Consider the following 26,487-nt stretch of genomic DNA (forward strand, 5'->3'; position numbering starts at 1 on the left):
ACAGAGACACAGACCCAGACAGAAGCAGTTGGTGCGTCAGGTTTATAGACAGAGAAACATACCCAGACAGAAGCAGCTGGTGCGTCAGGTTTATAGACAGAGAAACAGACCCAGACAGAAGCAGTTGGTGCGTCAGGTTTATAGACAGAGAAACATACCCAGACAGAAGCAGTTGGTGCGTCAGGTTTATAGACAGAGAAACAGACCCAGACAGAAGCAGTTGGTGCGTCAGGTTTATAAACAGAGAAACATACCCAGACAGAAGCAGTTGGTGCGTCAGGTTTATAGACAGAGAAACATACCCAGACAGAAGCAGTTGGTGCGTCAGGTTTATAGACAGAGAAACAGACCCAGACAGAAGCAGTTGGTGCGTCAGGTTTATAGACAGAGAAACAGACCCAGACAGAAGCAGTTGGTGCGTCAGGTTTATAGACAGAGACACAGACCCAGACAGAAGCAGCGTCAGGTTTATAGACAGAGACACATACCCAGACAGAAGCAGTTGGTGCGTCAGGTTTATAGACAGAGAAACAGACCCAGACAGAAGCAGCGTCAGGTTTATAGACAGAGAAACAGACCCAGACAGAAGCAGTTGGTCATGAAAGCAGTTTGAGTTGGACTGTTTCTCAGTTATTCCCTGGGGGATGTAAAACTAACCTCGTTCTCTCTCATCTCTCTCTATTCTCTCTTTCAACGCTCTCCCTTACTCCTTCCCACCATTTCCCCTCCCTCCTAGCTCTCTGTAGTACCTGTGGTACTGTTGTCTCTGGGCCCCGTGGTACTGTTGTCTCGGGGCCCGGTGGTACTGTTGTCTCGGGGCCCCGTGGTACTGTTGTCTCGGGGCCCCGTGGTACTGTTGTCTCGGGGCCCCGTGGTACTGTTGTCTCGGGGCCCCGTGGTACTGTTGTCTCGGGGCCCCGTGGTACTGTTGTCTCGGGGCCCCGTGGTACTGTTGTCTCGTGGCCCCGTGGTACTGTTGTCTCGGGGCCCCGTGGTACTGTTGTCTCGGGGCCCTGTGGTACCAGTGTGTGAAGCGTAGCCTGATACAAGGCTCCTGTGGTTTCACAATGTTTCTGTTGAACAAATGTTTGTTTGTGAGTGTTTCTTTCTTAGCTGATGTGAGATGAACAGTGACGCTCAACCAAACTAATTTACCCCCTCAGTAACTTTTCTCCTCTCTCTCTGTCTCTCTCTCTGTCTCTCTCTCTGTCTCTCTCTCTGTCTCTCTCTCTGTCTCTCTCTCTGTCTATCTCTCTGTCTCTCTCTCTGTCTCTCTCTCTGTCTCTCTCTCTGTCTGTGTCTCTCTGTCTGTGTCTCTCTGTCTGTGTCTCTCTGTCTGTGTCTCTCTGTCTGTCTCTGTCTCCCCGTCTCTGTCTCCCCGTCTCTGTCTCCCCGTCTCTCTCTCCCCGTCTCTCTCTCCCCGTCTCTCTCTCCCCGTCTCTCTCTCCCCGTCTCTCTCTCCCCGTCTCTCTCTCCCCGTCTCTCTCTCTCTCTCTCTCTCTCTCTCTCTCTCTGTCTCTCACGCCCTCTCCTCTCCTCTGTAGCACCAACACACCCGTCCTAAGCGTCCCAGGTCTCTGCGTATATACGAAGCTCACGTTGGCATCGCCTCACCTGCGGAAGAGATCGCCACCTACACCAACTTCACCCTCAACGTCCTGCCCAAAATCAAAGACCTGGGTGGGTATGGAAACAGCCCCAAAAGTTTACCGTAAGGTGTCTGAATGAACCTGATGACAGTGGAGGGAAACAGACATAGAAAAAGTGCTGTTGATCTAGAGGCGGGGTTTAGCTGCAGTCCACGTTAACTCTTATGGAGATAGTTGGGGAAACGGAAGATGCCAAAGTGTCTACCGTTTATCCACAAACTTTCTATTTGTCTATTTACTTACTGTCCATTTTCTAGAAGGACATGAGTTCACCGTGTGGAAAGTGGCAACAGTCAGCACCTGTAACGGGACGTTGGGAAGGAGAAGAGAGATGAACAGAGGAGAGTAGGGTACGGTAGTATCGATCCCATCTCGTCAATAAGTTACAAGGACAAGGTCATGAGAAACGGCCACGTTAAGACACATGAAGGCTCCTGTAGTTTCCACTGATTCCAGTGTGCTGTTTTCTACACTGGAGGAGAACCGTTCACAACAGGAAGACATCATGTTACACCTCGTGACGGTCTAAACCTCTCTGTGGAACGTTTGGGTGAGGATGAACCTGCTACTGAAGCTGCTCCTGTGTCTCATTAGACCCCTGTGGGGTCTGTCTCTCATTAGAGCCCTGTGTCGGTCTCTCTCATTAGAGCCCTGTGTGTTCTGTCGATCTCTCATTAGAGCCCTGTGGGGTCTCTCATTAGAGCCCTGTGGGGTCTGTGTCGGTCTCATTAGAGCCCTGTGGGGTCTGTGTCGGTCTCTCATTAGAGCCCTGTGGGGTCTGTGTCGGTCTCTCATTAGAGCCCTGTGGGGTCTGTCGGTCTCTCATTAGAGCCCTGTGGGGTCTGTCGGTCTCTCATCATAGCCCTGTGGGGTCTGTCGGTCTCTCATTAGAGCCCTGTGAGGTGGGTGTCGGTCTCTCTCATTAGAGCCCTGTGGGGTCTGTGTCGGTCTCTCTCATTAGAGCCCTGTGGGGTCTGTGTCGGTCTCTCTCATTAGAGCCCTGTGGGGTGGGTGTCGGCCTCTCTCATTAACTTCTTGCTCCTACTTGAGACGCAGACGTCTCAAGTAGGCACCTGGAAATGCAAATGCACTACGCTAAATGCTAAATGTACTCGTTAAAACTCAAACGTTCATTAAAATATACATGCAGGGTATTGAATTAAAGCTACACTCGTTGTGAATCTAGCCAACGAGTCAGATTTTTAAAATGCTTTTCGGCGAAAGCATGAGAAGCTATTATCTGATAGCATGCAACACCCCAAAAAGCCTGAAGGCGACGTAAACAAAATAATTAGCGTAGCCGGCGCTACACAAAAATGCAGAAATAAAATATAAAACATTCATTACCTTTGATGATATTCTTTGTTGGCACTCCTATATGTCCCATAAACATCACAAATTGGTCTTTTTCCCGATTAAATCCGTCCATGAATGCCCAAAATATCCATTTGTATAGCCTGTCTGCATCACGAAAAAAGCTCTCTTCCAACACGCAACGTCATGTTTAAAAATTATATAAGTTGCCTATATTCTTTGACAAAACACTTCAACCTACTTTTATAACCCAACTTTAGGTATTTGTAAACGTTAATAAGCGATCAAATTGATCACTGGGCGATCTGTAATTCAATAGCAGCTACAAAAGAAAACAGTGTCCATTTTTCAATCTTCCAAAATCGATTGAGGTAGGCTGGATGGAATCACGGATCTATTTGTAATGTCTCAAAGGATTTTTGTCAATGAAAATGACGTTTTTGGAAGCTGTAGGAATTGCATCCGTCTCCATATTACATTTGGTTTCCTTTAAATAATCCATGAAAGGGGCGCATGGATACTTTTTTCAGATTTCAGTGACCAGTTTTTCTGAAACACATGCTCTGTTATAGTCACAGCCGTGATTTAACCAGTTTTAGAAACTTCAGAGTGTTTTCTATCCACACATACTAATCATATGCATATACTATATTCCTGGCATGAGTAGCAGGACGCTGAAATGTTGCGCGATTTTTAACAGAATGTTCGAAAAAGGAGGGGGTAGGATAAAGAGGTTAAAGCCCTGTGGGGTGGGTGTCGGTCTCTCTCATTAGAGCCCTGTGGGGTCTGTGTCGGTCTCTCTCATTAGAGCCCTGTGGGGTCTGTGTCGGTCTCTCTCATTAGAGCCCTGTGGGGTGGGTGTCGGTCTCTCTCATTAGAGCCCTGTGGGGTGGGTGTCGGTCTCTCTCATTAGAGCCCTGTGGGGTGGGTGTCGGTCTCTCTCATTAGAGCCCTGTGGGGTGGGTGTCGGTCTCTCTCATTAGAGCCCTGTGGGGTGGGTGTCGGTCTCTCTCATTAGAGCCCTGTGGGGTTCTTCCCATCACATGCACAGTGCATTCTTCCCATCACATGCACAGTGCATTCTTCCATCCAATCACATTCTCAAGATCTTGCACACTAATGAGATGCTATTACACTGTCTGAGCCAAGGACTACATGCTTTCTGGTAAGTTTTGATTACAGTACTGGTTGGGGTGAATATATTTTATGACATCAATTATTTTTTTGTTAACTAGTAAATAGTAGCCTACAGCAAAGTGTGTTTAAATAATTTCTAACTTTTCTAAACAATTTCTGCTTGTTTGTTTTTATTACCATGTTGTGTTTTAGTTTGGTTGAGCCTGCTGAGGAGTGTTGATTCACCTGTTTCCATACATGTTTTATTTAAAATACCATGTTGTGTTTTAGTTTGGTTGAGCCTGCTGAGGAGTGTTGATTCACCTGTTTCCATACATGTTTTATTTAAAATACCATGTTGTGTTTTAGTTTGGTTGAGCCTGCTGAGGAGTGTTGATTCACCTGTTTCCATACATGTTTTATTTAAAAACATTTATCTTACAAAGGAGTTGTTTAATCTAACTGCTTAACTATTTATCTGTACATGGAATTGTATTTGTTGTTTTCAAATCTTTAAAGGAAAATGCCACGGGCACTATCTGATGTGTGGAGACGTTTCACTGCAGCTAATGTAGAAGGAAAAGCTGTGTATATTTGCAAATACTGTGCCAAATCATATGTGAAGAATGCAACAAAGATGCAGAATCATCTGGCCAAGTGCATAAAGTTCCCTCAGCTCTCACAACAAGCAACCTCTGACAAAAGTCCCTCTACTTCTATTCGAGGTGAAAAGGATGAATCGGACACCTTATCGATAGCAACAACTCATGGTCCTCCTGGAATCAGAAGGTTTTTTGACTCAGTGGAGGAACGTAGTCAGAAATGCTGATGAATGTCTTGCTCAAGCTGTGTATGCAACTGATCACCTCTGATGCTCACAGACAATGTGTATTGGAAGAGATTTCTGAATGTTCTTCGTCCAGCATACACCCCTCCAACCAGACATGCTTTATCTACTCATTTGCTGGATGCAGAGTTCAAGTGAAGGTCAAGCCAATCATAGAGAAAGCAGACTATTGCAATCATCTCTGATAGGTGGTTGAATGTTCCTGGGCAAGGAATAATTAAGTACATCATGTCCACCTCAGCAGACACACCAGTCTCTACATTGCTGATGAGCTGAAGGCAGTCAGTGTTCTGATCATTGTTTAGTAACAGAGGTGGTGGACATTAACACTGTAAAACACCAGAGTTCTGATCATTGTTTAGTAACAGAGGGGGTGGACATTAACACTGTAAAACACCAGAGTTCTGATCATTGTTTAGTAACAGAGGTGGTGGACATTAACACTGTAAAACACCAGAGTTCTGATCATTGTTTAGTAACAGAGGGGGTGGACATTAACACTGTAAAACACCAGAGTTCTGATCATTGTTTAGTAACAGAGGGGGTGGACATTAACACTGTAAAACACCAGTGTTCTGATCATTGTTTAGTAACAGAGGTGGTGGACATTAACACTGTAAAACACCAGAGTTCTGATCATTGTTTAGTAACAGAGGGGGTGGACATTAACACTGTAAAACACCAGTGTTCTGATCATTGTTTAGTAACAGAGGTGGTGGACATTAACACTGTAAAACACCAGTGTTCTGATCATTGTTTAGTAACAGAGGTGGTGGACATTAACACTGTAAAACACCAGAGTTCTGATCATTGTTTAGTAACAGAGGGGGTGGACATTAACACTGTAAAACACCAGAGTTCTGATCATTGTTTAGTAACAGAGGGGGTGGACATTAACACTGTAAAACACCAGAGTTCTGATCATTGTTTAGTAACAGAGGTGGTGGACATTAACACTGTAAAACACCAGAGTTCTGATCATTGTTTAGTAACAGAGGTGGTGGACATTAACACTGTAAAACACCAGAGTTCTGATCATTGTTTAGTAACAGAGGGGGTGGACATTAACACTGTAAAACACCAGAGTTCTGATCATTGTTTAGTAACAGAGGTGGTGGACATTAACACTGTAAAACACCAGAGTTCTGATCATTGTTTAGTAACAGAGGTGGTGGACATTAACACTGTAAAACACCAGAGTTCTGATCATTGTTTAGTAACAGAGGGGGTGGACATTAACACTGTAAAACACCAGAGTTCTGATCATTGTTTAGTAACAGAGGGGGTGGACATTAACACTGTAAAACACCAGAGTTCTGATCATTGTTTAGTAACAGAGTGGGTGGACATTAACACTGTAAAACACCAGAGTTCTGATCATTGTTTAGTAACAGAGGGGGTGGACATTAACACTGTAAAACACCAGAGTTCTGATCATTGTTTAGTAACAGAGGTGGTGGACATTAACACTGTAAAACACCAGAGTTCTGATCATTGTTTAGTAACAGAGGGGGTGGACATTAACACTGTAAAACACCAGAGTTCTGATCATTGTTTAGTAACAGAGGGGGTGGACATTAACACTGTAAAACACCAGAGTTCTGATCATTGTTTAGTAACAGAGGGGGTGGACATTAACACTGTAAAACACCAGAGTTCTGATCATTGTTTAGTAACAGAGGGGGTGGACATTAACACTGTAAAACACCAGAGTTCTGATCATTGTTTAGTAACAGAGGGGGTGGACATTAACACTGTAAAACACCAGAGTTCTGATCATTGTTTAGTAACAGAGGTGGTGGACATTAACACTGTAAAACACCAGAGTTCTGATCATTGTTTAGTAACAGAGGGGGTGGACATTAACACTGTAAAACACCAGAGTTCTGATCATTGTTTAGTAACAGAGGTGGTGGACATTAACACTGTAAAACACCAGAGTTCTGATCATTGTTTAGTAACAGAGGTGGTGGACATTAACACTGTAAAACACCAGAGTTCTGATCATTGTTTAGTAACAGAGGTGGTGGACATTAACACTGTAAAACACCAGAGTTCTGATCATTGTTTAGTAACAGAGGGGGTGGACATTAACACTGTAAAACACCAGAGTTCTGATCATTGTTTAGTAACAGAGGTGGTGGACATTAACACTGTAAAACACCAGAGTTCTGATCATTGTTTAGTAACAGAGGGGGTGGACATTAACACTGTAAAACACCAGAGTTCTGATCATTGTTTAGTAACAGAGGGGGTGGACATTAACACTGTAAAACACCAGAGTTCTGATCATTGTTTAGTAACAGAGGTGGTGGACATTAACACTGTAAAACACCAGAGTTCTGATCATTGTTTAGTAACAGAGGGGGTGGACATTAACACTGTAAAACACCAGAGTTCTGATCATTGTTTAGTAACAGAGGGGGTGGACATTAACACTGTAAAACACCAGAGTTCTGATCATTGTTTAGTAACAGAGGGGGTGGACATTAACACTGTAAAACACCAGAGTTCTGATCATTGTTTAGTAACAGAGGTGGTGGACATTAACACTGTAAAACACCAGTGTTCTGATCATTGTTTAGTAACAGAGGTGGTGGACATTAACACTGTAAAACACCAGAGTTCTGATCATTGTTTAGTAACAGAGGGGGTGGACATTAACGCTGTAAAACACCAGAGTTCTGATCATTGTTTAGTAACAGAGGGGGTGGACATTAACGCTGTAAAACACCAGAGTTCTGATCATTGTTTAGTAACAGAGGTGGTGGACATTAACGCTGTAAAACACCAGTGTTCTGATCATTGTTTAGTAACAGAGGTGGTGGACATTAACGCTGTAAAACACCAGAGTTCTGATCATTGTTTAGTAACAGAGGTGGTGGACATTAACGCTGTAAAACACCAGAGTTCTGATCATTGTTTAGTAACAGAGGGGGTGGACATTAACGCTGTAAAACACCAGAGTTCTGATCATTGTTTAGTAACAGAGGGGGTGGACATTAACGCTGTAAAACACCAGAGTTCTGATCATTGTTTAGTAACAGAGGTGGTGGACATTAACGCTGTAAAACACCAGTGTTCTGATCATTGTTTAGTAACAGAGGTGGTGGACATTAACGCTGTAAAACCCCAGTGTTCTGATCATTGTTTAGTAACAGAGGGGGTGGACATTAACACTGTAAAACACCAGAGTTCTGATCATTGTTTAGTAACAGAGGGGGTGGACATTAACACTGTAAAACACCAGAGTTCTGATCATTGTTTAGTAACAGAGGGGGTGGACATTAACACTGTAAAACACCAGAGTTCTGATCATTGTTTAGTAACAGAGGGGGTGGACATTAACACTGTAAAACACCAGAGTTCTGATCATTGTTTAGTAACAGAGGGGGTGGACATTAACACTGTAAAACACCAGAGTTCTGATCATTGTTTAGTAACAGAGGGGGTGGACATTAACACTGTAAAACACCAGAGTTCTGATCATTGTTTAGTAACAGAGGGGGTGGACATTAACACTGTAAAACACCAGAGTTCTGATCATTGTTTAGTAACAGAGGTGGTGGACATTAACACTGTAAAACACCAGAGTTCTGATCATTGTTTAGTAACAGAGGGGGTGGACATTAACACTGTAAAACACCAGAGTTCTGATCATTGTTTAGTAACAGAGGGGGTGGACATTAACACTGTAAAACACCAGAGTTCTGATCATTGTTTAGTAACAGAGGGGGTGGACATTAACACTGTAAAACACCAGTGTTCTGATCATTGTTTAGTAACAGAGGTGGTGGACATTAACACTGTAAAACACCAGAGTTCTGATCATTGTTTAGTAACAGAGGTGGTGGACATTAACACTGTAAAACACCAGAGTTCTGATCATTGTTTAGTAACAGAGGTGGTGGACATTAACACTGTAAAACACCAGTGTTCTGATCATTGTTTAGTAACAGAGGGGGTGGACATTAACACTGTAAAACACCAGAGTTCTGATCATTGTTTAGTAACAGAGGGGGTGGACATTAACACTGTAAAACACCAGTGTTCTGATCATTGTTTAGTAACAGAGGGGGTGGACATTAACACTGTAAAACACCAGAGTTCTGATCATTGTTTAGTAACAGAGGGGGTGGACATTAACACTGTAAAACACCAGTGTTCTGATCATTGTTTAGTAACAGAGGGGGTGGACATTAACACTGTAAAACACCAGAGTTCTGATCATTGTTTAGTAACAGAGGGGGTGGACATTAACACTGTAAAACACCAGAGTTCTGATCATTGTTTAGTAACAGAGGTGGTGGACATTAACACTGTAAAACACCAGTGTTCTGATCATTGTTTAGTAACAGAGGTGGTGGACATTAACACTGTAAAACACCAGAGTTCTGATCATTGTTTAGTAACAGAGGGGGTGGACATTAACACTGTAAAACACCAGAGTTCTGATCATTGTTTAGTAACAGAGGTGGTGGACATTAACACTGTAAAACACCAGAGTTCTGATCATTGTTTAGTAACAGAGGGGGTGGACATTAACACTGTAAAACACCAGAGTTCTGATCATTGTTTAGTAACAGAGGGGGTGGACATTAACACTGTAAAACACCAGAGTTCTGATCATTGTTTAGTAACAGAGGTGGTGGACATTAACACTGTAAAACACCAGAGTTCTGATCATTGTTTAGTAACAGAGGGGGTGAACATTAACACTGTAAAACACCAGAGTTCTGATCATTGTTTAGTAACAGAGGGGGTGGACATTAACACTGTAAAACACCAGAGTTCTGATCATTGTTTAGTAACAGAGGGGGTGGACATTAACGCTGTAAAACACCAGAGTTCTGATCATTGTTTAGTAACAGAGGGGGTGGACATTAACGCTGTAAAACACCAGAGTTCTGATCATTGTTTAGTAACAGAGGTGGTGGACATTAACGCTGTAAAACACCAGTGTTCTGATCATTGTTTAGTAACAGAGGTGGTGGACATTAACGCTGTAAAACACCAGAGTTCTGATCATTGTTTAGTAACAGAGGTGGTGGACATTAACGCTGTAAAACACCAGAGTTCTGATCATTGTTTAGTAACAGAGGGGGTGGACATTAACGCTGTAAAACACCAGAGTTCTGATCATTGTTTAGTAACAGAGGGGGTGGACATTAACGCTGTAAAACACCAGAGTTCTGATCATTGTTTAGTAACAGAGGTGGTGGACATTAACGCTGTAAAACACCAGTGTTCTGATCATTGTTTAGTAACAGAGGTGGTGGACATTAACGCTGTAAAACCCCAGTGTTCTGATCATTGTTTAGTAACAGAGGGGGTGGACATTAACACTGTAAAACACCAGAGTTCTGATCATTGTTTAGTAACAGAGGGGGTGGACATTAACACTGTAAAACACCAGAGTTCTGATCATTGTTTAGTAACAGAGGGGGTGGACATTAACACTGTAAAACACCAGAGTTCTGATCATTGTTTAGTAACAGAGGGGGTGGACATTAACACTGTAAAACACCAGAGTTCTGATCATTGTTTAGTAACAGAGGGGGTGGACATTAACACTGTAAAACACCAGAGTTCTGATCATTGTTTAGTAACAGAGGGGGTGGACATTAACACTGTAAAACACCAGAGTTCTGATCATTGTTTAGTAACAGAGGGGGTGGACATTAACACTGTAAAACACCAGAGTTCTGATCATTGTTTAGTAACAGAGGGGGTGGACATTAACACTGTAAAACACCAGAGTTCTGATCATTGTTTAGTAACAGAGGGGGTGGACATTAACACTGTAAAACACCAGAGTTCTGATCATTGTTTAGTAACAGAGGTGGTGGACATTAACACTGTAAAACACCAGAGTTCTGATCATTGTTTAGTAACAGAGGGGGTGGACATTAACACTGTAAAACACCAGAGTTCTGATCATTGTTTAGTAACAGAGGGGGTGGACATTAACACTGTAAAACACCAGAGTTCTGATCATTGTTTAGTAACAGAGGGGGTGGACATTAACACTGTAAAACACCAGAGTTCTGATCATTGTTTAGTAACAGAGGGGGTGGACATTAACGCTGTAAAACCCAAAAGTGCATACTGGCATTTTTAATATAAACGTTATTGATTGATGATCACTTCAGGAAATGTTTTAGATTTTTCTGGGAGAGTTGGAGGTCTGAAGAGGACAGTATTGTATCTCTTCAACAGCGGTGGGATATTGGGAACATCCAGATTCAACAATTCTGTATTCAATACGCAATGAATATCACCAGAGATATCACCAGATCATTTAACGCCCTAGAGTCTGAAATAGTGGAACTCCTGACAATAGTTGAGACCACAGGACATCTAGGCCATATTCAGGCACTCAAGAGGAAAAACAGCATCTCATTGGCCGACCTGCTGGGTATCAGAGCACAGGGGGCATTGGACGACCTGCTGGGTATCAGAGCACAGGGGGCATTGGACGACCTGCTGGGTATCAGAGCACAGGGTGCATTGGTGAGAAGTAGGTTTCAGGGAATCTCTGAAACAAATGCCTCATCCACATTTTTCTTTGGTTTAGTGAAAAAGAATGGACAAAGAAGAATTATTCATTGCCTCAAATCAGATGTTGGACAGGAGCCCAAGTGGAATTAGAAAGAGGACAGTAGAGTTCTATACTGAGTTCTACCAGTGGAATTAGACAGAGGACAGTAGAGTTCTATGCTGAGTTCTACCAGTGTAATTAGAAAGAGGACAGTAGAGTTCTATGCTGAGCTCTACAAGTGGAATTAGAAAGAGGACAGTAGAATTCTATACTGAGTTCTACCAGTGTGAGTATAAAGAGGATAGAACAGTAACACAGCAGTTCCTTGATGGGCTCCCACAGGTGGCTGCAGGAGCTCAAGTTGAACTAGATCAACTGTTGTCTTTGCAGGAGCTACACACTGCATTAAAAGGCATGGAGAATGGATGGGCGCCGGGCATTGATGGGCTTTCTGTTGACTTTTTTAAAAGTAATTTTGGGTGATGTTGGGAGAGGATTGGCTAGCAGTAGTTAACGATAGTTTGACCAGAGGGTTACTACTGCTAAGCTTCCGTCCAAGGCGTTGTCCAATAGGCTGAGGGATGTGATGGGGCAAATCTTACGGACCAGTCCTACTGTGTTCCCGGCAGGCAGATAGGGGATAACATTTCACATCATACAGACCAGTCCTACTGTGTTCCTGGAAGGCAGATAGGGGATAACATTTCACATCATACAGACCAGTCCTACTGTGTTCCCGGCAGGCAGATAGGGGATAACATTTCACATCATACAGACCAGTCCTACTGTGTTCCCGGCAGGCAGATAGGGGATAACATTTCACATCATATGGACCAGTCCAACTGTGTTCCTGGCAGGCAGATAGGGGATAACATTTCACATCATACAGACCAGTCCTACTGTGTTCCTGGCAGGCAGATAGGGGATAACATTTCACATCATACAGACCAGTCCTACTGTGTTCCTGGCAGGCAGATAGGGGATAACATTTCACATCATACGGACCAGTCCTACTGTGTTCCTGGCAGGCAGATAGAGGATAACATTTCACATCATACAGACCAGTCCTACTGTGTTCCCAGCAGGCAGATAGGGGATAACATTTCACATCAAATGGACCAGTCCAACTGTGTTCCCGGCAGGCAGATAGGGGATAACATTTCACATCATACAGACCAGTCCTACTGTGTTCCCGGTAGGCAGATAGGGGATAACATTTCACATCATACAGACCAGTCCTACTGTGTTCCCGGTAGGCAGATAGGGGATAGCATTTCACATCATACAGACCAGTCCTACTATGTTCCCAGCAGGCAGATAGGGGATAACATTTCACATCATACAGACCAGTCCTACTGTGTTCCCGGTAGGCAGATAGGGGATAACATTTCACATCATACAGACCAGTCCTACTGTGTTCCCGGTAGGCAGATAGGGGATAACATTTCACATCATACAGACCAGTCCTACTGTGTTCCCGGTAGGCAGATAGGGGATAACATTTCACATCATACAGACCAGTCCTACTATGTTCCCAGCAGGCAGATAGGGGATAACATTTCACATCATACAGACCAGTCCTACTCTGTTCCCAGCAGGCAGATAGGGGATAACATTTCACATCAAATGGACCAGTCCTACTGTGTTCCCGGCCTGATTCTGGATTTTGTTGGATGTCTTTATGGCTGTTGGGTTGGATGCTGGTCTAATTTCAATTGATCGGGAAAAGGCATTTGACCGAGGTGAACGTCAATACCTCTGGGGCCACTTGGGAGGCTTTTGGTTTCAGCTCTGGGTTTACTGCCATGATCAGGGTGACTGTGGCATCGGTTGTCATGTTAAGATCCACCATCTGGCCTTCTGGCAGAGATACAGGCAATTATTCTAGATTTATTTGGGGATAAATGTCATTGGGTTCCACAAAGTGTTTTGTATTTGTCAGAAGAGGAAGGGGGGGACAAGGTCTTGGTAGGGCTGCTGCTTTCCGGTTTCACTTTCAAAGGTTCCTTTATGGACCAGAAAATGAGGTGTGGAGAGGGGTGGCAGGTCTGGTATTACAGCAGGATTTCTAGGGATGGAGAACCTCTGTTTTACACAGGGTTTCTTAGTGTCCTCTGGACACCTTCATTATACTCCAAACCCTAAGGCTGAGTCAGTGCATTGGCTGCTGGAGGAACCTCTGGTGTATTGGGGCAAGACTGGATGTGACAACCGAAGCTGTTCCACATTTCTCCAACATGCTACTGAAGGGCAAAATCATCACCCTAAGGAAGTTAATGGACATGGCTGGGCCCACATTAATGGATGGAGGACGGGGTGGCTGAACTTTTTTGGTGGTGATGTCGGAAAGGATTGTCGGACAACTGCTGGAAAGTAGCAGGAAGACTCTGTCAGTAGAAGAGGGGATTATGATGCAGAGATACTGCAAAAAGTCACCAGGTGAAGACTCCCCATTTCCAACACTAAGGATTACACCCAATATCCCGGAGTCAGACAGAAAGGTGTTAGTACTGGATTTGGGAGGGTTTGGGAGAGGCTGGTTTGGATGAGGGGAATGGCAAGGAGTTATATAGGGGGTGTGTCAAGGAGTTATATAGGGGGTGTGGCAAGGAGTTATATAGGGGGTGTGGCAAGGAGTTATATAGGGGGTGTGGCAAGGAGTTATATAGGGGGTGTGGCAAGGAGTTATATAGGGGGTGTGGCAAGGAGTTATATAGGGGGTGTGGCAAGGAGTTATATAGGGGGTGTGGCAAGGAGTTAAGGTGTTAAATAAAGATGCATTGAAAAGACTTGGTGGGTAAAACTGGGCCTTGGTGACGAGGTAAACCCAGCATGGAGAACACTGTACAGGGGACTGGTGATATGTAAGGGGGGGTGTTGATGACGAGGTAAACCCAGCATGGAGAACACTGTACAGGGGACTGGTGATATGTAATGGGGGGTGTTGATGACGAGGTAAACCCAGCATGGAGAACACTGTACAGGGGACTGGTGATATGTAATGGGGGGTGTTGATGACGAGGTAAATCCAGCATGGAGAACACTGTACAAGCCACCGTTACTAAAGGGGACTGGTGATATATAATGGGGGGTGTTGATGACGAGGTAAACCCAGCATGGAGAACACTGTACAAGCCACCGTTACTAAAGGGGACTGGTGATATGTAATGGGGGGTGTTGGTGACGAGGTAAACCCAGCATGGAGAACACTGTACAGGGGACTGGTGATATGTAATGGGGGGTGTTGATGACGAGGTAAACCCAGCATGGAGAACACTGTACAGGGGACTGGTGATATGTAATGGGGGGTGTTGATGACGAGGTAAACCCAGCATGGAGAACACTGTACAGGGGACTGGTGATATGTAATGGGGGGTGTTGATGACGAGGTAAACCCAGCATGGAGAACACTGTACAAGCCACCGTTACTAAAGGGGACTGGTGATATGTAATGGGGGGTGTTGATGACGAGGTAAACCCAGCATGGAGAACACTGTACAAGCCACCGTTACTAAAGGGGACTGGTGATATGTAATGAGGGGTGTTGGTGACGAGGTAAACCCAGCATGGAGAACACTGTACAAGCCACCGTTACTAAAGGGGACTGGTGATATGTAATGGGGGGTGTTGATGACGAGGTAAACCCAGCATGGAGAACACTGTACAAGCCACCGTTACTAAAGGGGACTGGTGATATGTAATGGGGGGTGTTGATGACAAGGTAAAGCCAGCATGGAGAACACTGTACAGGGGACTGGTGATATGTAATGGGGGGTGTTGATGACAAGGTAAACCCAGCATGGAGAACACTGTACAAGCCACCGTTACTAAAGGGGACTGGTGATATGTAATGGGGGGTGTTGATGACAAGGTAAAGCCAGCATGGAGAGCACTGTACAAGCCACCGTTACTAAAGGGGACTGGTGATATGTAATGGGGGGTGTTGATGACAAGGTAAAGCCAGCATGGAGAACACTGTACAGGGGACTGGTGATATGTAATGGGGGGTGTTAATGACAAGGTAAAGCCAGCATGGAGAACACTGTACAGGGGACTGGTGATATGTAATGGAGGGTGTTGATGACAAGGTAAAGCCAGCATGGAGAACACTGTACAGGGGACTGGTGATATGTAATGGGGGGTGTTGATGACAAGGTAAAGCCAGCATGGAGAACACTGTACAGGGGACTGGTGATATGGAATGGGGGGTGTTGATGACAAGGTAAAGCCAGCATGGAGAGCACTGTACAAGCCACCGTTACTAAAGGGGACTGGTGATATGTAATGGGGGGTGTTGATGACAAGGTAAACCCAGCATGGAGAACACTGTACAAGCCACCGTTACTAAAGGGGACTGGTGATATGTAATGGGGGGTGTTGATGACAAGGTAAAGCCAGCATGGAGAGCACTGTACAAGCCACCGTTACTAAAGGGGACTGGTGATATGTAATGGGGGGTGTTGATGACAAGGTAAAGCCAGCATGGAGAACACTGTACAGGGGACTGGTGATATGTAATGGGGGGTGTTGATGGGGACTGGTGATATGTAATGGGGGGTGTTGATGACAAGGTAAAGCCAGCATGGAGAACACTGTACAGGGGACTGGTGATATGTAATGGGGGGTGTTGATGGGGACTGGTGATATGTAATGGGGGGTGTTGATGACAAGGTAAACCCAGCATGGAGAACACTGCACAGGGGACTGGTGATATGTAATGGGGGGTGTTGATGGGGACTGGTGATATGTAATGGGGGGTGTTGATGACAAGGTAAAGCCAGCATGGAGAACACTGTACAGGGGACTGGTGATATGTAATGGAGGGTGTTAATGACAAGGTAAAGCCAGCATGGAGAACACTGTACAGGGGACTGGTGATATGTAATGGGGGGTGTTGATGACATGATGCATGGCATCGTTGTGGTTAATGCTTTTGTATATGTCATTAATTCAGAATCAAATTCAATTTTATTGGTCACATGGTTAGCAGATGTTATTGGTCACATGGTTAGCAGATGTTATTGGTCACATGGTTAGCAGATGTTATTGGTCACATACACATGGTTAGCAGATGTTATTGGTCACATACACATGGTCAGCAGATGTTATTGGTCACATGGTTAGCAGATGTTATTGGTCACATGGTTAGCAGATGTTATTGGTCACATGGTTAGCAGATGTTATTGGTCACATGGTTAGCAGATGTTATTGGTCACATGGTTAGCAGATGTTATTGGTCACATGGTTAGCAGATGTTATTGGTCACATGGTTAGCAGATGTTATTGGTCACATGGTTAGCAGATGTTATTGGTCACATGGTTAGCAGATGTTATTGGTCACATGGTTAGCAGATGTTATTGGTCACATGGCTAGCAGATGTTAATGGTCACATGGTTAGCAGATGTTATTGGTCACATGGTTAGCAGATGTTATTGGTCAAATACACATGGTTAGCAGATGTTACTGGTCACATACACATGGTTAGCAGATGTTACTGGTCACATACACATGGTTAGCAGATGTTACTGGTCACATACACATGGTTAGCAGATGTTAATGGTCACATACACATGGTTAGCAGATGTTAATGGTCACATACACATGGTTAGCAGATGTTATTGGTCACATACACATGGTTAGCAGATGTTATTGGTCACATACACATGGTTAGCAGATGTTAATGGTCACACACATGGCTAGCAGATGTTATTGGTCACACACATGGCTAGCAGATGTTAATGGTCACACACATGGCTAGCAGATGTTAATGGTCACACACATGGCTAGCAGATGTTAATGGTCACACACATGGCTAGCAGATGTTAATGGTCACACACATGGCTAGCAGATGTTAATGGTCACACACATGGCTAGCAGATGTTATTGGTCACACACATGGCTAGCAGATGTTATTGGTCACATGGTTAGCAGATGTTATTGGTCACATGGTTAGCAGATGTTATTGGTCACATGGTTAGCAGATGTTATTGGTCACATACACATGGTTAGCAGATGTTATTGGTCACATGTTTAGCAGATGTTGTTGGTCACATGGTTAGCAGATGTTGTTGGTCACATGGTTAGCAGATGTTACTGGTCACATACACATGGTTAGCAGATGTTACTGGTCACATACATATGGTTAGCAGATGTTACTGGTCACATACACATGGTTAGCAGATGTTATTGGTCACATGGTTAGCAGATGTTATTGGTTACATACACGTGGTTAGCAGATGTTATTGGTCACATGGCTAGCAGATGTTATTGGTCACATACACGTGGTTAGCAGATGTTATTGGTCACATGGCTAGCAGATGTTATTGGTCACATACACATGGTTAGCAGATGTTACTGGTCACATACACATGGTTAGCAGATGTTATTGGTCACATGGTTAGCAGATGTTATTGGTCACATGGTTAGCAGATGTTATTGGTCACATGGTTAGCAGATGTTATTGGTCACATGGTTAGCGGTCACATACACATGGTTAGCAGATGTTATTGGTCACATGGTTAACAGATGTTATTGGTCACATGGTTAGCAGATGTTATTGGTCACATGGTTAGCAGATGTTACTGGTCACATACACATGGTTAACAGATGTTATTGGTCACATGGTTAGCAGATGTTATTGGTCACATACACATGGTTAGCAGATGTTACTGGTCACATACACATGGTTAGCAGATGTTACTGGTCACATGGTTAGCAGATGTTATTGATCACATGGTTAGCAGATGTTATTGGTCACATACACGTGGTTAGCAGATGTTATTGGTCACATGGCTAGCAGATGTTATTGGTCACATACACGTGGTTAGCAGATGTTATTGGTCACATGGCTAGCAGATGTTATTGGTCACATACACATGGTTAGCAGATGTTACTGGTCACATACACATGGTTAGCAGATGTTACTGGTCACATACACATTAATGCGTTTGTAGCGAAATGCTTGTGCTTCTAGTTCCGACAGTGCAGTAATATCTAACAAGTAATCTAACAATTTCACAACAATTTAAGGAATTAATAAGAGTATGTAAATGTGGATATGTGGATGAGCGATGGTACAGAACGGCATATGTAAGATGCAGTGGATGGTATAGAGTACAGTATATACATATGAGTAATGTAGGGTATGTAAACATATGAAGTGGCGTTGTTTGATGTTGGAGATGGGTGTTCTTTTTGTAATATAAGATATACTATTTGTCACTGTTTTAGGGATAAAAACTATTTCTGAAATACTAGAGTCTTGTTTTACAGCTGTAGGGGAGATTTTCAATAACACTGTTTTTATTTTGGTGTTTCAAGCAACAGAAAGGAAAATGGCAACTGTTAAATTGTATTTTTGGGGATAAGCTAAGATGTCCATTTTTCTGAGTAGAAAAAATAAGATAGACAGGGAATATGGTAATGATGTAAGATGTGTTTTTTTTAAGGATTAGTAAAAGGGACCATGAAAGCGGATTTTGAGTTTTTCTCTGCTGTTAAAGACCCCCCCCCCCCCATTGTTTGAGGAGAATTCGGTTTATGAAGGAGCGGTATGTTTTGTGGAGGGAAATTATTTCTTGTTGATGAAAAAATACTTTTTAAAATGTTTTATTTTTTACTTAAGAATGACATGTTTTGTTGTTAAATTTCTGAAAAGGAAGTGTGCCATTTTATGTTAATACTTGAGTATAAAAAACTCACACTCTGTCTCTCTGTCTGTCTTTCTGTCTCTATCTCTGTCTGTCTCTATCTCTGTCTGTCTCTATCTCTGTCTGTCTCTATCTCTGTCTGTCTCTATCTCTGTCTGTCTCTATCTCTGTCTGTCTCTATCTCTGTCTGTCTCTCTGTCTCTGTCTGTCTCTCTCTCTGTCTGTCTCTCTCTCTGTCTGTCTCTCTGTCTGTCTCTCTGTCTGTCTCTGTCTGTCTGTCTCTCTCTGTCTGTCTCTCTCTCTGATGTGAGCTAAGCTCTGGTAGTGTTGACCTGTTAGAGGAGCTCACAGCAGGGTCTTAGACGACCCCATACAGAGCGTGCTCACACACACGGCGTTGGAGCACAGCTAAGCCCCCAGGAACTTGGTAGGGAGTCCACCCTTGGACGAATAAATGTCAGAAAGGGATGCTTTCTCTCTCTCTCTTCCTTTCTTCTTCAGCCTCCCCTCTCTCTCCTATCTGCGTGAGCGCTGCAGGGGTAAGGATGGCCATGCTGCAACACTTGGAAACCCCATCTCTGTTTAGCCTCTTATCTCAGCCCTGTCTAAATCCCACAGCTGCTGTGCTGTTCAACTCCTTACAGCGTAGAGTAGGGAGGTATTTCACCTAGAAACACTCTGTGAATAGCCCACAATACACCTTCTCCATTCAATTTACATCTGAATTATGACCGGTTATAACGTCTATGTCAGGTTATAACTGGTTATAATGTCTGTCGGGTTATAACTGGTTATAACGTCTTTGTCAGGTTATAACTGGTTATAACGTCTTTGTCAGGTTTTAACTGGTTATAATGTCTGTCAGGTAATAACTAGTTATGTCTTTATGTCAGGTTATAACTAGTTATGCCTTTGTCAGGTTATAACTGGTTATAATGTCTGTCAGCTTATAACTGGTTATAATGTCTATGTCGGGTAATAAGTGGTTGTAATGTCTGTCAGGTTATAACTGGTTGTAATGTCTATGTCAGGTTATAACTGGTTGTAATGTCTATGTCAGGTTATAACTGGTTGTAATGTCTATGTCAGGCTATAACTGGTTATGTCTATGTCAGGTTATAACTGGTTATGTCTCTGTCAGGTTATAACTGTGTCCAGTTGATGGCCATCATGGAGCATGCGTACTACGGCAGCTTTGGATACCAGGTCACCAACTTCTTCGCTGCCTCCAGGTAACACACACACACACAACCTCCAGGTAACACACACACAACCTCCAGGTAACACACACACAACCTCCAGGTAAGACACACACACACCCACACAACCTCCAGGTAACACACACACAACCTCCAGGTAACACACACACAACCTCCAGGTAACACACACACAACCTCCAGGTAAGACACACACACACCCACACAACCTCCAGGTAACACACACACAACCTCCAGGTAACACACACACAACCTCCAGGTAACACACACACAACCTCCAGGTAACACACACACACACAACATCCAGGTAACACACACACACACAATCTCCAGGTAACACACACACACACACAATCTCCAGGTAACACACACACACACACACAATCTCCAGGTAACACACACAAACACACACACAATCTCCAGGTAACACACACACACACACAATCTCCAGGTAACACACACACAACCTCCAGGTAACACACACACAACCTCCAGGTAACACACACACAACCTCCAGGTAACACACACACACACAACATCCAGGTAACACACACACACACAATCTCCAGGTAACACACACACACACACAATCTCCAGGTAACACACACACACACACACAATCTCCAGGTAACACACACAAACACACACACAATCTCCAGGTAACACACACACACACACAATCTCCAGGTAACACACACACACACACACACAGCCTCCAGGTAACACACACACAACCTCCAGGTAACACACACACACACACACACACAGCCTCCTGGTAACACACACACACACAAACACACACACAATCTCCAGGTAACACACACACACGCACACAGCCTCCAGGTAACACACACACAACCTCCAGGTAACACACACACAATCTCCAGGTAACACACACACAATCTCCAGGTAACACACACACAACCTCCAGGTAACACACACACACACAATCTCCAGCTAACACACACACACAACCTCCAGGTAACACACACACACACACACACACAATCTCCAGGTAACACACACACAATCTCCAGGTAACACACACACACACAACCTCCAGGTAACACACACACAACCTCCAGGTAACACACACACACACACACCGCTTCCAGGTAACACACACACACACACACACAAACACACACACACACACACACACACACACACACACAGCCTCCAGGTAACACACACACACACACACACACACAGCCTCCAGGTAACACACACACACACACACACACACAGCCTCCTGGTAACACACACACACACACACACACACACAACCTCCAGGTAACACACACACACACACACACACAATCTCTCGGTAACACACACACAATCTCCAGGTAACACACACACAATCTCCAGGTAACACACACACAACCTCCAGGTAACACACACACACACACAATCTCCAGGTAACACACACACACACACAATCTCCAGGTAACACACACACAACCTCCAGGTAACACACACACACACACACACAGCCTCCAGGTAACACACACACAACCTCCAGGTAACACACACACAACCTCCAGGTAACACACACACACACAATCTCCAGGTAACACACACACACAGCTTCCAGGTAACACACACACACACACACACACACACACACACACAATCTCCAGGTAACACACACACAACCTCCAGGTAACACACACACACACAGCCTCCAGGTAACACACACACACAGCCTCCAGGTAACACACACACACATAGCCTCCAGGTAACACACACACACACACAGCCTTAGAGCCACACACACAGCGCGAGTCCCCTGTGCGGGCAGCGCGAGTCCCCTGTGCGGGCAGCGCGAGTCCCCTGTGCGGGCAGCGCGAGTCCCCTGTGCTACGGGAGGAGATTTAATTGGTCAAAGCAGGGCTGTGCATCTGAGTTCTTTATGCTGTAGACCTGCAGAATTTGAAATGTACGTTTTCTGTCTCACGACTCATAAAACGTAACTCTCTTTCTCTCTCCATGATCTGAAGATGCTTTCAACAAAACAATGTTCTTTACTAATGTTTACCCCTGTACCCCCACCCGCCCGTCCGTCCGTCCGCGCCTCCCTCTTCCTCTCCCCCTTCTCTCCACCGCCCCCACGCCTCTGTCCAGTCGGTTCGGCACCCCTGAGGACCTGAAGAGGTTGGTGGACACCGCCCACTCTTTGGGGATCACCGTTCTATTGGATGTGGTACATAGCCACGCCTCCAGTAACACGGCTGATGGGCTGAATAAGTTTGACGGGACAGACTCCTGCTTCTTCCACTCTGGGCCTCGGGGACACCATCCACAGTGGGGCTCACGTCTCTTCAACTACCAGAGGTATGGAAACACACGTCGCCTACACACTCAGACACATAGTTACCTACACTCAGACACATAGTTACCTACACACTCAGACACATAGTTACGTACACTCAGACACATAGTTACCTACACACTCAGACACATAGTTACCTACACACTCAGACACATAGTTACCGACACACTCAGACACATAGTTACCTACACACTCAGACACATAGTTACCTACACTCAGACACATAGTTACCTACACACTCAGACACATAGTTACCTACACACTCAGACACATAGTTACCTACACTCAGACACATAGTTACCTACACACTCAGACACATAGTTACCTACACACTCAGACACATAGTTACCTACACACTCAGACACATAGTTACCTACACACTCAGACACATAGTTACCGACACACTCAGACACATAGTTACCTACACACTCAGACACATAGTTACCTACACACTCAGACACATAGTTACCTACACTCAGACACATAGTTACCTACACTCAGACACATAGTTACCTACACACTCAGACACATAGTTACCTACACACTCAGACACATAGTTACCTACACTCAGACACATAGTTACCTACACTCAGACACATAGTTACCTACACTCAGACACATAGTTACCTACACACTCAGACACATAGTTACCTACACACTCTGACACATAGTTACCTACACACTCAGACACATAGTTACCTACACACTCAGACACATAGTTACCTACACACTCAGACACATAGTTACCTACACTCAGACACATAGTTACCTACACACTCAGACACATAGTTACCTACACACTCAGACACATAGTTACCTACACACTCAGACACATAGTTACCTACACACTCAGACACATAGTTACCTACACACTCAGACACATAGTTACCTACACACTCAGACACATAGTTACCTACACACTCAGACACATAGTTACCTACACACTCAGACACATAGTTACCTACACACTCAGACACATAGTTACCTACACACTCAGACACATAGTTACCTACACACTCAGACACATAGTTACCTACACACTCAGACACATAGTTACCCACACACTCAGACACATAGTTACCTACACACTCAGACACATAGTTACCTACACTCAGACACATAGTTACCTACACACTCAGACACATAGTTACCTACACACTCAGACACATAGTTACCTACACTCAGACACATAGTTACCTACACACTCAGACACATAGTTACCTACACACTCAGACACATAGTTACCTACACACTCAGACACATAGTTACCTACACACTCAGACACATAGTTACCTACACACTCAGACACATAGTTACCTACACACTCAGACACATAGTTACCCACACACTCAGACACATAGTTACCTACACACTCAGACACATAGTTACCTACACACTCAGACACATAGTTACCTACACACTCAGACACATAGTTACCTACACACTCAGACACATAGTTACCTACACACTCAGACACATAGTTACCTACACACTCAGACACATAGTTACCTACACACTCAGACACATAGTTACCTACACACTCAGACACATAGTTACCTACACTCAGACACATAGTTACCCACACACTCAGACACATAGTTACGTAGACTCAGACACAAAGTTACGTACACTCAGACACAAAGCTACGTACACTCAGACACAAAGTTACATACACTCAGACACAAAGCTACCTACACACTCAGACACAAAGTTACATACACACTCAGACACAAAGTTACGTACACTCAGACACAAAGCTACCTACACACCCAGACACAAAGTTACGTACACTCAGACACATAGTTACCTACACTCGGACACATAGTTACATACACTCGGACACATAGTTACATACACTCGGACACAAAGCTACGTACACTCAGACACAAAGTTACGTACACTTGGACACAAAGTTACGTACACTCGGACACAAAGTTACGTACACTCGGACACATAGTTACATACACTCGGACACAAAGTTACGTACACTCGGACACATAGTTACATACACTCGGACACATAGTTACATACACTCGGACACAAAGCTACGTACACTCAGACACAAAGCTACGTACACTCAGACACAAAGCTACGTACACTCAGACACAAAGCTACGTACACTCAGACACAAAGCTACGTACACTCGGACACAAAGTTACGTACACTCGGACACAAAGCTACGTACACTCAGACACAAAGCTACGTACACTCGGACACATAGTTACGTACACACTCATACACAAAGTTACGTACACACTCAGACACAAAGTTACATACACTCAGACACATAGTTACATACACTCAGACACAAAGCTACGTACACACTCGGACACAAAGTTACATACACTCGGACACATAGTTACATACACTCGGACACAAAGCTACGTACACTCGGACACAAAGCTACGTACACTCAGACACAAAGCTACGTACACTCAGACACAAAGCTACGTACACTCAGACACAAAGCTACGTACACTCAGACACAAAGCTACGTACACTCAGACACAAAGCTACGTACACTCGGACACATAGTTACGTACACACTCAGACACAAAGTTACGTACACTCAGACAAGTACACTCAGACACAAAGTTACCTACACTCAGACACATAGTTACCTACACTCAGACACAATTATAGTCCCATACCGGAGCCCATATCAATTATAGTCCCATACCGGAGCCCATATCAATTATAGTCCCATACCGGAGCCCATATCAATTATAGTCCCATACCGGAGCCCATATCAATTATAGTCCCATACCGGAGCCCATATCAATTATAGTCCCATACCGGAGCCCATATCAATTATAGTCCCATACCGGAGCCCATATCAATTATAGTCCCATACCGGAGCCCATATCAATTATATTCCCATACCGGAGCCCATATCAATTATAGTCCCATACCGGAGCCCATATCAATTATAGTCCCATACCGGAGCCCATATCAATTATAGTCCCATACCGGAGCCCATATCAATTATAGTCCCATACCGGAGCCCGTATCAATTATAGTCCCATACTGGAGCCCATATCAATTATAGTCCCATACTGGAGCCCGTATCAATTATAGTCCCATACTGGAGCCCGTATCAATTATAGTCCCATACTGGAGCCCATATCAATTATAGTCCCATACCGGAGCCCGTATCAATTATAGTCCCATACCGGAGCCCATATCAATTATAGTCCCATACCGGAGCCCGTATCAATTATAGTCCCATACTGGAGGTCATTGTAGGTTGTACTGGTACGTCATTTTAGCTAAATCGTTATTTTCTCAGCCTCGAGCGTCACAGAAACACAACACTTTTGCATTAATAATTGTTCATAACAAGTCGATCAAAACCATCGGTGGAAAAACATTTGAAAACTTTTGAAACATCAAATTTGAGTAAAGGTGTGAAAAAGGTTCAAATGAAAGTGTCTCTATTGGACAGAGACTATTTTCGCCCCCATTTTATAATATGTGTAAAACAAAATCAACCATCTTGCCGTTTTTTTAGGGTAAAGTTTGTAAATCCCTGTTTGTTCCAAACGATGTGGCTGGACCATTTAGATGTACAACAATCCCCCAGACACACACTTACACACACACACATCTTCTCAACCATTCGTTACCACACAACAATCCCCCAGACAGACACACACACACACACACACACACATCAACCATTCATTACCACACAACAATCCCCCAGACAGACAGACAGACAGACAGACAGAGACACACACACACACACACACACACACACACACACACACACACACACACACACACACATCTGAACCATTCGTTTCCACACAACAATC

At 44.1% G+C, this 26,487-nt stretch overlaps 1 protein-coding gene across 1 annotated transcript in view; it reads left to right on the forward strand.

The window, feature by feature from the left end:
• Positions 1-26,487, forward strand: part of LOC139388709 (glucan (1,4-alpha-), branching enzyme 1a) — a 193,009-nt gene that overhangs the window by 50,442 nt on the left and 116,080 nt on the right. The window contains exons 5-7 of the mRNA XM_071135561.1: positions 1,545-1,680; positions 20,259-20,349; positions 22,462-22,671. Coding sequence (XP_070991662.1) covers positions 1,545-1,680; positions 20,259-20,349; positions 22,462-22,671 — 437 coding nt within the window. The remainder of the gene's footprint in view (positions 1-1,544; positions 1,681-20,258; positions 20,350-22,461; positions 22,672-26,487) is intronic.

The sequence above is a fragment of the Oncorhynchus clarkii genome, chromosome 29, assembly GCF_045791955.1.
Source record: "Oncorhynchus clarkii lewisi isolate Uvic-CL-2024 chromosome 29, UVic_Ocla_1.0, whole genome shotgun sequence".
Lineage (NCBI taxonomy): Eukaryota > Metazoa > Chordata > Actinopteri > Salmoniformes > Salmonidae > Oncorhynchus > Oncorhynchus clarkii.